Source organism: Cryptococcus depauperatus, chromosome 3 (genome assembly GCF_001720195.1).
Source record: "Cryptococcus depauperatus CBS 7841 chromosome 3, complete sequence".
NCBI lineage: Eukaryota > Fungi > Basidiomycota > Tremellomycetes > Tremellales > Cryptococcaceae > Cryptococcus > Cryptococcus depauperatus.
Window position 1 is genome coordinate 965,314 of NC_089470.1, and position 13,154 is coordinate 978,467.

Below are 13,154 nucleotides of genomic sequence, written 5' to 3' on the forward strand. Positions count from 1 at the left end.
GACATCACACTGATTCAAAAAACTCGCAATTGGCTTGGGATCTGTATTACAAAAGTGCTCTTCTGGAATCAATCCTGCCAATTGCTATATGAGCATCGAAACCGCTCATCATCTTTGTTACTAATTCCAGGTACAATATATCCATATTGAGATGAAGGTTCTCTCAAGATATTTGCGACAATGACTCTCATGCCATGAGCTTTGAGAGGTGGAGCTGTCATTTTTTCCAAAACCCCATATCCCTACTTTTGATTAGCCTATACCATCATCAAAGCTGCTAGAAGGCCGTACAAGGAAACCAAAAGTCTTATAAGACGTTCAGCGAGCATAGTAATCTTTCCTGTTAAAACCACTTCTGTTTGAGACAGCCATCTCCGCTCATTCTAATACTATAGTCAGGATTGTCAAATCACAAATCACAAATACTCCTTACTCAAACTCCAGAAATCTGCATTTGAAGCTGGTGAAGCAGGGCTACGGCCATCGTAATTGGGTGTATTCAAGACATATACACCAGCAGCCGTTGCCAGGTTTATCTCTTCCTCTCCATGTTGTCCTATCTGAATCTCCTCTACATAGCTCTGAGAGCTGAGCTTGCAACGACTTTATCTGCTTCAGCTGAACACAACTGCACAGATCTGAGTTTTGTCAGCTACTTCAGCAATGAGACGGGAGGTTCTCTGTTTGACGTAAAAAAATATCAGTATTTGCTACAGCTCTTGATCATTGAATGGCTCTTTGGATGGGTTGGGCTTGTAGATAAATTAGGAGACCTGCTCTTTGACCTTGCTGATTACAGGCGGCGGGATATCGAAAGAGCATGCTACTGTGAAGGAAAGGCGAGACATTGTAATAGAAAGTGCTAAAGATAGATAAGAATTAGAGAATAATCTTATAAATAAAGTAATGAGGATTCGGAGTCTAACAATTCTTTAATTCTCCCACCACCATCATGTGTAATCCAAGTCACTTCGTCCAGCCCATCACTTACACTTCCTTAACACTCAACTTACCGCGACAGACGTACAAAGGTCCAGCATGGCTGTATTGGTAACACAGCGAGTTCCTTGATATATTAGCTCATCAATCAACCACAAACATGTCAAACAGAGGCGCAATCGGTATACCATACCTTGCAAGAGATGTGACATAATGTGCATAAGCAGTCGTAAAGAAAAGCCCCATTACTTCAAGTTCAAAAATAGAATGAAAAAGTTTCCCATTTTGCAGATCTCCTTTCCGGCCTCTGAAATGAAGGCTTTAAAACTTCTCTCTATGCTACCATCTGCAAAGAGGTCATATCAAACTGTCAGGGTTATCTGGTCTGGGGATCTAGTGTTGAAGGGTATAAATGTGAGATGATGGCTTCTATATGGGTATAAGATAAGGTAGGCGATATGTGTAGTGAAGAACTAGGCTTTTGTGCCCTTGATGTTTTGCGAGAGCCATTGCAAACCTTGTATAAGGCCTTCACCGGTGGTCGCACAACTACAGAATAGCTATTTAAGCGCTTGTCTAGTGATAAAGCGAGAGAAAACATACCTTGGGTGGACATACCATGATCTGTCCTTCATCCTATGCAACAGTAACTTTTCGGTAACTTCTGCAGGGCTCATCGCTACACATTTAAACTGTAAACATACGCATTCTGTCGGCGTAGAAACAACGACCAACCTCCAGGTAAGTCTTGTTTGTTGGCAAACACCATTAACAGGCAATCCTTCATTTCTCTGTCTGCCAGAATACGTTCGAGCTCGAGTCGTGCTTCGTCGATACGGTCTCGGTCTGCTGAGTCAATCACAAAAATCAAGCCCTGAAATCCTTATTAATACAGGTGTCAAAATGAAAAGATCATGGGCGGAAAAAGACATGCCTGAGTACCGGTATAGTAATGTCGCCATAATGGTCGAATCTTGTCTTGACCTCCCACATCCTATAGCCCCAATTCTCAGTTAGAATCAAACCAAGTAGTCAAGTTTCGGCCATCAGCCTGACTTACCCAAACGTTAAATTTGACGTTTTTGTATGTGACAGTCTCGACGTTAAATCCAACTGTCGGGATCGTAGTGACTGATTGATTTAGTTTGAGCTTGTATAGAATTGCTGTGGATGACCAAAATTCAAGAATATTAGTCATAGATTTCTAGTGCCTTTGCAAATATCATCGCAACGCACTAGTCTTGCCTGCTGCATCCAGTCCCAACATCAAAATTCTCATCTCCTTGTTCCCAAAAAGTTTGCCTATATCAAGCCATCAGCATTGCCACAATTTTCATCCTCATAACTTGTCCTTGTGTCTAATGTGATCGGTAAGCAGAGGACAGCTAACATACCCAAAGTTTTGGAGAATTGACCACCCATCTTGTTTCTGTTCTTCTCCTCTCTTTAGGCCAAAAGATCTTCAAGTATACTCCGCAATGCAGAATTCGACGCGTTCCTTGTGCAGAGTGTGTTGCAGGTCGCGTCTGGTCGTAAGATGTTTGTCTGACTTGTTCTTCCCAGATGTCTTAGTGCACTTGGGGCGCTGACAGTTATAAAAGAGTGACGCGAGATCGAAACGGATAATTATAACTTGGGCAAAAAAGAAAAAGAAAAATAGAAAATAACGCAGAATAATAAAAAAGGACAAAATAGTGTGGGCTGAGAATTGGTCAAAGCAACAGAGGTCCAAGCGCGTAGTAAATGATTATGTAATCTTGGCTGGAGGTGGCAACTGAGGCGGAATACGCCGCCCGAATTAATTTGAGTCATAACCTCCAAGTAAGTCAAGTTTTTTTTTGTTTTGAAAAAGCCATTCAATTTCTATTTTGCAACTTTTCATTTTTGAGTATAATATGCCATCTCCAACCAAGGCTTCTGTCAAAGACGTATGTGTGGGAAACAAGGATGCTGTGCTGACTGGTATAGGCCATGGATTTGCTAGATGACCGCCGAGTCAAATGTGTTCGTCCTCTCATCCCGTATGGGTATTTTCTTTCTTGTAACGCGTGGATTGACAACGGATTAGGCCTCAAATTCTGAACGAAGAGTATGTGCTGGCCTGTGATACAAATGATCGTCAAGCTGAGAGATGTTGTCATTGAAGATTGCCTCTTTCTTTAAGAGGTGCCCAAACAGTGCTTGACGGACGACGAGAAGTCGAGGCTGTTATCAAGGGAGACGATGACAGATTACTTGTAATCGTTGGGTAGGTTCAAAGGGACGGCAGCGGTCTACCTTACTGGAGAACTGACTAGATTGAAGGCCCTGTTCTGTACACGATCCCGAACAAGCAATTGTCTATGCTAGGAAACTGAAAGAGTATGCTGACCAGGCTTCAAAAGATCTCGTTATTGTCATGCGCGTGTATTTCGAGAAGTTGGCTTTTCCCCCTTACATCGTTGCTATAGTTGACACCATTCAATAGACCAAGAACTACCGTCGGCTGGAAGGGGCTCATCAATGACCCAGACATGAATGGTTCGTTCCAAATCAACCGCGGTCTCAAGATTGCACGTAAATTACTTTTGGATATTACCGAAATTGGTCTCCCTGCTGCTGGCGAATTTCTTGATGTCATCTCACCACAATACCTCGCCGACCTTTTCTCTTGGGGAGCCATCGGTGCTCGGACGACTGAATCTCAAGTCCATCGTGAACTGGCTAGCGCCCTCTCTATGAGTGTAGGCTTCAAAAATGGGACAGATGGATCCATCGGAATTGCTATCGATGCAATCAAGGCGGCTGGAGCGGGACATACCTTTTTGTCCGTGACCAAACAGGGACTATCGGCCATTGTAGAAACTGAAGGCAATGGAAGCACCCATGTGATCTTGAGAGGAAGCAGCAAAGGTCCCAATTTTGATGAAGAGAGCGTAAACGAGTGTGCAGAAAAGCTGCGAAAGAGCGGCTTGCCCACCAAGATTATGGTTTGTTTTTCTGTTTCCCTGAATGTTAACGACTAACATCGCTTAGATTGACTGTTCTCACGGCAACTCTTCCAAACAACATATCAAACAACTCGAAGTCGGCACTTGTATTGCCAATCAGCTTTCTGGTGACACTACCGCCTCTACCATCATGGGTGTCATGATTGAATCAAACATTAACGAGGGTCGTCAAAATGTTCCTCCTGAAGGCCCTTCTGGCCTCAAGTACGGCGTATCGATAACAGATGCCTGTATCTCTCTGGAGCAGACTATTCCAATGCTGGAAGAGTTGAGAAAGGGCGTGTGGGCCAGAAGAGAGGCTGTCAAGGCCAAACGGGCTGATCAGTAGTAAGCAAACGATCCGTTTGGACCGTAGGTGGTAATATAGATTGGTAAAAGCACCCGTAGAGGGAGCGAATGTATGGGCAAGATGCAGGCTTTACGTTATTTTTTGGCCACTATTCAAACAACTCAAACACCAAGTTCAAAGCATACTCACCTCCAAAAAATCAGCTTCTTCCAAAATGATAATCAGGTGATAATAATGCCACGTGCAAATTACTTTTAACTCGTCGCATTCCATTTCAAAATATATATCATTGTCATATCCAAGAGTATATTTAAAGCTGAAATTGAATTATTTGGCTCTTTTATATCTACATATATCTTTTTAATCCACACTTTGTCTTTCTAGTTTATTTCACGACATTGACATCTGACGTGAGTCCCCATAGCGAGCTTCATAATGATGCTCCTTATTCGCCGCTGATACCACAGGCAAGCTGGATCCTTCAACTACCGTAATCCCAAGTATGCCGTCCCAATCACTAACCCGTCGTCCCGAGACAAGAGCCGAAACGCTTGCCAATGCATGGCCAATCGGACGAATCATCCAATTTTCGCCACCATAACCGCTTCCATATCCATTCACCACTGAAATGGAACCTTGCGCCTCAGAACGTAACTTTACCGAATCTTGATCAAAACTGCAACTGCTGGGCAATGACTGCAAGCCTAGTCACGCTTCATCCACATACGTAATGCGTCACGCTCATTGCTGTACGTGGGCTTGTTCCACCGACTTCGCTCTTCCGTTTGGTGAACCACTATCCCTTCCTCCGCCAGCAAACCAAGACATTCCACCCAAATCAGCAAATAGCAACCTGCAGTGTCGGAACAAGGGAATGATCATTGGCGCTACAAGACGAATCATTTACCAAACTATTCTACCTGTCTTCAATCTATAACCCTCGCCAATTATTCGGCTTGCCCTTGGTCGTATACATCCATCACGATCTTTCCTTCCTGGCTCCATGACTATTGTCGTACGCTGTTACCCTACCAAGGCAACCCCACCCCTTTACCGATGAAACTGTGGCCGACATTGTTTGTCTCTGTCGGCTGCACCTCGCTATCCGTCCAGCTAACTGTATTCGACGCTCAAATAGCTCTCTGTCACAGCCTACTTGTACACATCTTCGCTCATATATCCCTCTCCCATGGCCGGATCCGTTTTCCTCTTTAAACTCCAATTCATCTACCAACACCGACCAAAGGATCAAATCTTGTCGGGAAATTGGGTTATGTGCCTTCCCTGGCCTCATGTCGCCTCTTGTGTGTTGTGTGCTCTAAGATCACTCCCGCATTCTCCCCCAAAAATAGTTATACAGAAATGGTTGAAAAACGGACATGGTGAGTTGTATTCTTTTGTTTTGTTTTATTCTCATCATCGTCTTCTTTCCACCTCGCTGACGCTCTTTATCCAGTCTTGTTTCGGGAAAACAGAGAAGAAGAAGAATACTCAAAAGATAAACACTTGCAGATATGACGAAACGCAAGTTGGGTGACGAGCAACTAAGTCATCCCAGAAAAAAGAGCAACGTCCGTGCACCCAGTCCCATTTCCCCGTTTGAATATCCCGAATTTCCTGTCGAGTACCTTGCTACACACGGCGCATACTTGACGACGCCATCTTTGACATGTCCGCAGCCAGCAGCTGCGGTTCACTACCCTTATCCCCAGCTGTCGCTGGACATGTCCTACGTTGCCCAGTCGGCTCAAGTCCCGTGGGGATGGAATGCCTATCCTTCATCTCTGCCATCGCCGACCGCTCTGTCACCCACTTGCGCACCTGTGCACTTGGCCAACCCATCAGCCGCGCTGCCTTCTCCGCCACCGTCATCTCACTTTCAGCAGACGTTTCTCTTTGACTTGCCAACACCACCGCCGTCTGCGTCTAGTGGTTCGGATACCGCTTCGCTAGTGACTCTTCGAGATCCTGCACCAGCCCGGCCTGCATCGGCGAGGACGCTCTTGGCTCAGAAACGCGCAGGAGAATTGCCAGCGTTGTTTAATAGCAGTGCACTGCCGACTTGGCCGCTTGCTCTCACGCCGTCGGACCCTGCTGGCACTGTTACCCCTGCCAGCTATGTCACTCTGAGAGATAGAGATGCAGTCATCATCCTTGCCGATCCTCCTAAACCCAAATTGTCCCTCAAAGAACCAGTCGAGTCGCTGACGACCAGTCAGCCTCTTCCGCTAGAGTTCTCTCCTGTTAGTATGAAGAGCGCGCAACCTTTTCAAGACGTGGAAGGCACTCCTGAACGAGATTTGTAAGAAATGGTCGAGGTGTACGAGGTGTTGTGCTAGTATGTGTACCGCCATGGGTCTATTGCGGAACCCTGTAGGTAAGCTGTATGAGTACAAAGTGAAATGGTTATGCTAATGGGTTGTGGTAGAAAATGTGACAATTCTGGATGTAGGATATACTCTGAACATGTGTTACAAACGGAGCAAGATCAACGAGGGCTCTGCATGTTGAAAATATAATGGAATGGTCCAACACAGAGAAGAGTCGCCATCCCTTGTAAATGAGTGTGAGATGATTCTTGAATGAGTATTTTCGACAAGAAATGTCCACGATACGGGTAGAATGAGAAGGTTATGATGCATCACGACTCAAGAAGACTGGCTCTAGGCATTGCAAGTCGTATTGAGCGCCTTGTTTCTCCAAAGGAGCGTCCTACACGTCGGTACGTTTGGTCAACACAACATGTCAGTAGAGAGATTCTTACTGGAAGCCATAGCTAGCATTTTGCATTTAGCTTTTACCCACACAAACCTATCCCTTGAGATGTACTTTTCGACAGTACAAGTCTCGAAACAAAACACAACATGCGCTTGTGCCGATTTTGTGACTAGCTATTGCTGATTTCTTGCAAGTTTGCATGTACATTATGCTTGCTGCATCTTTAGGCTTTTCATCCGCAGCCTCGACAGTGGAAGAGACGGGCGCAGCAATACTCACCTTGGCTCACCTGCATGCACAAACCACCATGCGTCATTGCAGATGAACTCTTCCCGCCTGTGCCAATCCCCTATCGTTCCCGGCAGCAAAAGAAGCAAGCTGAGAGAATGAAAAGGGAATCCAAACGGTATGACGTAGCAGGCGATAATTTGCGGCTCTACTGGAATATCTGCATAAATTCTTGCATCCATCTACTTTTATGCTTGTCCATCCCACTATTTCTGCCAGACTATCCAATTTTTAACCATCTTATTGTTTTTCTATTACCATTTCAATTTTCTATCCAACCACATTACAATCCCATCGTGCCTGAGTTGGCACGAAAAAATCCCAACGTGATTCTAAAGAAGGTTACCATTTGACTTTCATATTTATATTCTCTTTTTTTCTTTTTCTTTTTCTTTTTTTTAATCTTTCGTCAAACCCGTATAATTCAAGATGCCATCTCCAGCGCTCCCAGGACTATTCTTTTGCTTTGCAGCAGTGGTACTGCTCATCTTTGGCAAGTTTCTCATATGTTTTCCCAATGTCCAGCACTGACTACAACTCACCGTCGCCAGTCTCTGTCTCTCCGCCTGTCTGGGACAAGGTTAACTTCTTGCACGTCACAGCTCACAGCCAAAAGACGGTGTTTGGCGTGTTTGGAGAGTGTATCAAGGGTGGAAACTGTACGAAACGAGCCGTAGGGTACAACTTGGTGGTCTATGGCGCCCAGTAGGTCTTGCCTTTCCAGCAGAGCCGAAGCTCACACCGAGGGCAGAAATGTCAACATCAATGACAAGGGTTTCCACTCTCTCACGAAAGCGCTCATCCTGCACCCTATCGCCGGCCTTTTAGCACTCATCGCTCTGCTTTTTGGATTGATGGGCGTGGGGTGCGCGAGTCGAGGTGCAACCATCATGATGGCTCTCACCTCTGCAGTGGCATTCTTGGTCACCCTTGTGGTCTTTGTGATTGACATAGTTATGTGGGTCATTATCCGACATCGTGTGAGGAACGCCGGATACGACGCCCATCTTGTAAGTCACGTCTGTACAGTGTCAGAGAACTTGCTCATGCGCGTCGTTTGGTATAGGGTAATGCCAACTGGCTCACTATCGGAGCTGTGGGCGCACTCTTTTTGGCTACTTGTACGAGTGTATGTGGATCCTGCGGGAGATTTGCTCGAGGACGAATGGCTGGAGAAAAGGTGAGTAGATTAGATGCATTATGGCGCTGACTGGGAATAGTATTAATTCGTCGTGTATATAACCATCTCTTTATAATGACTAGTCGTAATACATTAATGAAGGTGATTACCATAAAAAATAAAAAATAATAAAAAGTGCCACACTCGCGTGCCATTCATCACTTTTTGTGCTTTTTACACAACTGCCACGTTATTTCTTCTTTCTCATCTCTTCTTTATCTCTTCTTCATTTTTATTTCCATCCATTTCTTTTCAATGCTTCCCATCAGTCCTAAAGAACCTTCGCCAGCGCCACCACCGCTTTCCTTGAATGATCTCTTCAAGAATATATCCCCGGCCCAACCGCCTTCGACATCTCCAGGCCAAAAGGCAAAGCTCCTCGACATGCTGTCGACGACACAGCAGGACAAGTTTGCATTTGTTTCTCCGTTCGATGCTTTGAATACCACCCCATCGCCGCAGCCAGTGTCAGAGAAACCCAGCGAAGAGCAAGCTGTAGAAGGCAGCGGCGGCTACCATGCTTACCAACTCACCAAGGGTATGCAAGGTCAAGGGTATGTACCGTCCGGATTGGATCACACTCACCTCGCCACAGTCCACAGTCAACACCTTCCCATATTACGTTTGATCTGAGCAAGTCCAACCTGGCCTCGCTTATCGATGCCTCTCCCTCGCCCATTGATCTCCAGCCGATTACGCTCTCGAAGAACGAATCCCAAGGCTGGAAGATTGGCAGGAAAGTAGGTCTTACCAGAGGCTTTGTGGCGTATACCCTTTCTAAAGGTTTGTGTTGCTTTTTGTGGATACTTGCTAACTTGGCCAGGTAAAATTAGACTACTCGACTCTAGATCGGGTGCCCGCTTAATGTTGCAGGCTCAAACTCCCACACCTGGACCTGTTCTTGACCTCTCGGTAAACCCCGTCTACATTGCCGCCCTAGCCTCGGACCGTTCGATCTGGGTCTGGCGTATACCCTCCTCGTGGACGTACGATAATCCGCCTGTTGATCTCTGTCTTGTTGCGCACACAATGAATGGGCCGATTGGCGCAGTTCAGAAAATACAGTGGGTGAGAAAGAATGGTGGTGATTCGTTGGTAGTAGGCGGTGAAGGGGGTGTAGTCGTGCTCGAAATTTCAAAAGAAAGAGGAGTTAGGAATGTGGAGGATGTCTTTAAGAGCAAGACTCTGCTCAAAACTTCAGGCGTAGGCAATTTTTTTGCGTATGTATAGACGAGCTGACGGAAGGACTAGAATATGGTGGATTTCTGTGTCAACGCCAACAACACAGCGATAGGTCTTCTCTCGTCTACCTCTACATTCACACTCTACAACTTAACAACATACAACCGCGTGTGGCAGCGCTCTTTGCCTTCTTCATGCCCCAATCTGCCCCTCACATCATGTCAATTTGTCGAAACCAACATTCTTATCGGAAGAGAAAGAAATACCTGTTTCGACCTTGTTCAGATTACTGCCGATCTTGCCGTTCTTTCCAGCATCACCCTCCAAGCTCTTGGTGCCGGAGACCAACACTATGCTCAAGCACTGTATGACCCATACTCTTCCCTCTTGTTTATTGCACCACATCTTCGCTCCAGTCTGTTGGTGTTTCATTACACTTTGAAGAATACACAACCGATTCGGGACGTATCCCTGCCAAACGGTCCGCGTGTTGTAGCATTTGACAAATTGGCAGAGTTGCCTCTCGATAAGGAAAATCGGGACTCGACGGATCTGGTACCACTGGGTGATGTACAGAGTCTCGCGATCATCAGCAATGTCGGCAATGATCAGGGGTGGGATCAAAATATTGAACTTTTCTGGTCATGTGCAGCTGGATTCGGTAGTGGAGTGCTGGGGCTTAAGGGGGTAGAGATGATAGGAGGTGGGAAAAAGATCGAGCCGGAACAAGCGCCTGCGGTTGCTCATGAATCTGCTTCTAATACCGCATCCAGTGCAGTTGCCATTGCAGATGAGGTAGCGATGGCTGAGCCGGCGTCTACAATTGCCCCTGCATTAGCTACTTTGGCTCCTGCGTTCATTCCGGCAGCCACTTCTTCTACTCGCACAACAACCCCTTCATCAGTAGAAGCTACCAGTACTGGAATTAAAGGTATCAAAAAAGAAAAAAAATCTCAAAAGTCTACGCCTGCCATCAGTACCAAGAGCCTACCAGAAGAAGATGCGCTTTCTGTTCCAGCCTCATCTCAATCTACTGCCCATGAAACAGGAACTAAAAGCAAAAAGAACAAGAAAGAGAAGATGCCAGCACAATCCATTCATCCACTTTCCAACGCTCAGGGCAATGAAATTGAAAGACCAGAAGAAGCAGAGAAAAGTCTAGACACCATTGCGCTTTCTAGGATGGAACAAAACATTATCAGTCAATTCAAAGACGTTCTCAGCTCGGAACTGTCTCCGCTCGCATCGTCCTCCTATTATGTCTCCTCGCCGCAGTTTACATCTTCTCTCTCTTCTTCCCTTTCCGTTCCTGTTTCTTTTTCAATATTATCCACTGTAAAACCCGCTTTGGAAAAATGTGTCAAAGAAGAAGTTGCTAAGCTCGAGCAGAGCCTTAAGGGAGGGGTTACAAGTCAGGTGGGGAGAACGGTGGAAGTTGAGATGGGAAAAATTGGAAAGAATCTGGAAAAGAGTTTGGGATCCGTCATTTCAAGGACAGTGGCATCTGCTATACATACTTCGGTAAGTGGTCGTTCACATGACAGAATGAAGCTAAACAATGTTTTTAGGTTGACAGACTCATTCAAGAATCAATACAGACCACTCTCCTCCCCGCGTTGACATCCACCACTCAAAATCTCACAGAACACCTTCTTTCCGAGATGCGCTCAGAACTATTACAAATTCGTAAAGAGCTGGAACCACCCAGCGCCAAGGATGCTCATAGAGGGCAAGTATCAGCGGAAGAAGAAATGAAGAGGGTGACGCAGGAGTTAGAAGAAATGAAAAACATGTTGAGTGGGTTGAAAGAGATTGTGCTTGGACGTGGAACGACTGGAGGTCTTGGACGGTCTTTCGTTAATAACCATCCACCTGCGCCTGAGCAAGTGACCGGACCTGCTCCAGTCCCAGCATTCAATGCACCTGTATCCACTTCACAAACCATCCCTCTTCCTATTCCGTCTTCCACCTCCGCCGGTGTCTCAAAACTTCCTAGTCCAGAAGAACTTAATGACACTTTCTTGTTGGCTCTAAGTGCTCAGAAGGTGCCTGTCACGTTACAATTGGTGAGCGACCACTTAGCGATGACTGATTATCTTTTCTCGATGCAAAATGGAAAAGCAGTGTTGGTTCAGGCCGTCTTATTGACACTTTTACATCGGGTGAGCAGCCTTTGATATATATAGATGTTGGCTGACAGCAACTTGGGTTTTAGGTCTCTGTCGCTCTTTCCGAGCTGCCTCCTTCACACCCCCTCTATATCCATCTCCTCACATGGAGTCGTCGCTCAGTTATCTTACTCGACTCCAAGGACGCAAGTATCGCAAGCTACCTTGTTCGCGTGTTATCCATTGTGCAAGATTTATTGAACAGGCTGCTCGCGGGACCACACATTGACCCACATATAGGACAGATTATACGAGAAATTTTGAATGTGACGGATGAAAAACTCAGGCTTGCTAGCTACTAAAGGAAAGCCGCGGGAATGAGTTTGAGGTTGTGTGTATATTTGTATGCTGAGAGTAGATTTGCGAGGGACGAAAGTAGGCATAACGACCTTGACTAACTTGCATCTTGCAAGATGAATGAAATTGAAACAAATCTCAACTCTCTTGTTCATAGAATCAGTGGGATGACTAGTGAGCGCCCTGCATGTAAATTATAGCCCATCAATCGTGTTTCTATGCACATTTTCACCGGTTCTGATCAAAACACCCAGGTATCTAACACATCCTTAAACCATTTATACTTGCTCAATCCCAACATATTCTGACTCCGCTTCAGGCTCCATCAAGGCAGCATGTCCAAGTATTAAGATCACCGAGCTGCTCACAAGCCAGAAGAACGTAGACACGGGTGAGGCAAACCATAAAAGCAGGAGACCAATGACGAACAGGCCTGTATAAAGTGATTTTTGAGTAACGGCATGGTTGCCTATTTGGAGAGGTCCGAGAGCAAAGCGGTTGATGGCTATGAAGCCACCAGCAAGAAAGACAAAAGCAATCAAGAGAAGAGTATTTGTCAGTCTACCCAGCAAGGAGGCAAGTATACGTCAATTCGTTTCTGGCAAAGAAAAATGAGACAGCGTACAGGGCATAGATGGCAAGGATACCGATGACGATGAGATAGTTGCCTGAAAAATGCCGAGTGTTGTACGTCACACGCTGTATCAGGTAGCACTCATCTCAGTATATGCCAACTCGACTGTTTACAAGAGGGCATACCGACGTGACTTCATTGAAATCTCTTGGTCGAGATAAATGTCGGTGGTCAAACTGATATAACCCATGAGTTTCCTCGTTGCCAGCCAGACTCGTCGGACAGAGGATCAGCGCCGCTTTAACATACAAATCCTTGAGGGAATTTCAGAGTAGACAATTGTGTTTCCTGTACTCATTGTCAGTTCTGTCCCTCATATCAAATTCTTGCTGCTTCCGTCACCAGTGTCGGGAAAGAGCCTGCAGTAAGCAGAGAGATAGCCAAAGGAAACCTACTCGAAAGCCCTTGGCTGCATCCACAACTTTATAGATATATTCCATCGTTAAATCTACTTGATGTGGATGAAAAA

The 13,154-nt window shown here is 45.7% G+C and overlaps 6 protein-coding genes across 6 annotated transcripts; 4 read left to right on the top strand and 2 right to left on the bottom strand.

Annotated features, from left to right (window-relative positions):
* Positions 1-1,412: 1,412 nt before the first annotated feature.
* On the bottom strand, positions 1,413-2,361 carry L203_102632 (ADP-ribosylation factor 6; the record flags this gene model as incomplete). The annotated part of the gene is made up of 7 exons (XM_066212054.1): positions 1,413-1,488; positions 1,543-1,618; positions 1,675-1,821; positions 1,882-1,933; positions 2,000-2,103; positions 2,176-2,241; positions 2,334-2,361. The coding sequence occupies 7 exons, from the start codon at positions 2,359-2,361 to the stop codon at positions 1,413-1,415; spliced, it is 549 nt and encodes a 182-aa protein (XP_066068151.1).
* A 549-nt stretch (positions 2,362-2,910) lies between these two features.
* On the top strand, positions 2,911-4,257 carry L203_102633 (3-deoxy-7-phosphoheptulonate synthase; the record flags this gene model as incomplete). Its single annotated transcript, XM_066212055.1, has 6 exons — positions 2,911-2,960; positions 3,008-3,028; positions 3,086-3,187; positions 3,244-3,357; positions 3,407-3,908; positions 3,955-4,257. 6 exons carry the CDS (start codon positions 2,911-2,913, stop codon positions 4,255-4,257), a joined length of 1,092 nt encoding a protein of 363 aa, XP_066068152.1.
* A 1,475-nt stretch (positions 4,258-5,732) lies between these two features.
* Positions 5,733-6,524, top strand: L203_102634 (uncharacterized protein; the record flags this gene model as incomplete). The annotated part of the gene is made up of 1 exon (XM_066212056.1): positions 5,733-6,524. The coding sequence occupies one exon, from the start codon at positions 5,733-5,735 to the stop codon at positions 6,522-6,524; it is 792 nt and encodes a 263-aa protein (XP_066068153.1).
* Positions 6,525-7,653: 1,129 nt separating this feature from the next.
* Positions 7,654-8,434, top strand: L203_102635 (uncharacterized protein; the record flags this gene model as incomplete). Its single annotated transcript, XM_066212057.1, has 4 exons — positions 7,654-7,717; positions 7,776-7,929; positions 7,976-8,234; positions 8,291-8,434. The coding sequence occupies 4 exons, from the start codon at positions 7,654-7,656 to the stop codon at positions 8,432-8,434; spliced, it is 621 nt and encodes a 206-aa protein (XP_066068154.1).
* Positions 8,435-8,659: 225 nt separating this feature from the next.
* L203_102636 (uncharacterized protein) lies at positions 8,660-12,056 on the top strand (the record flags this gene model as incomplete). The annotated part of the gene is made up of 5 exons (XM_066212058.1): positions 8,660-8,942; positions 9,228-9,607; positions 9,656-11,107; positions 11,155-11,748; positions 11,802-12,056. 5 exons carry the CDS (start codon positions 8,660-8,662, stop codon positions 12,054-12,056), a joined length of 2,964 nt encoding a protein of 987 aa, XP_066068155.1.
* Positions 12,057-12,329: 273 nt separating this feature from the next.
* L203_102637 (uncharacterized protein) lies at positions 12,330-13,125 on the bottom strand (the record flags this gene model as incomplete). The annotated part of the gene is made up of 5 exons (XM_066212059.1): positions 12,330-12,612; positions 12,677-12,750; positions 12,811-12,861; positions 12,935-12,973; positions 13,081-13,125. The coding sequence occupies 5 exons, from the start codon at positions 13,123-13,125 to the stop codon at positions 12,330-12,332; spliced, it is 492 nt and encodes a 163-aa protein (XP_066068156.1).
* Positions 13,126-13,154: the final 29 nt, after the last annotated feature.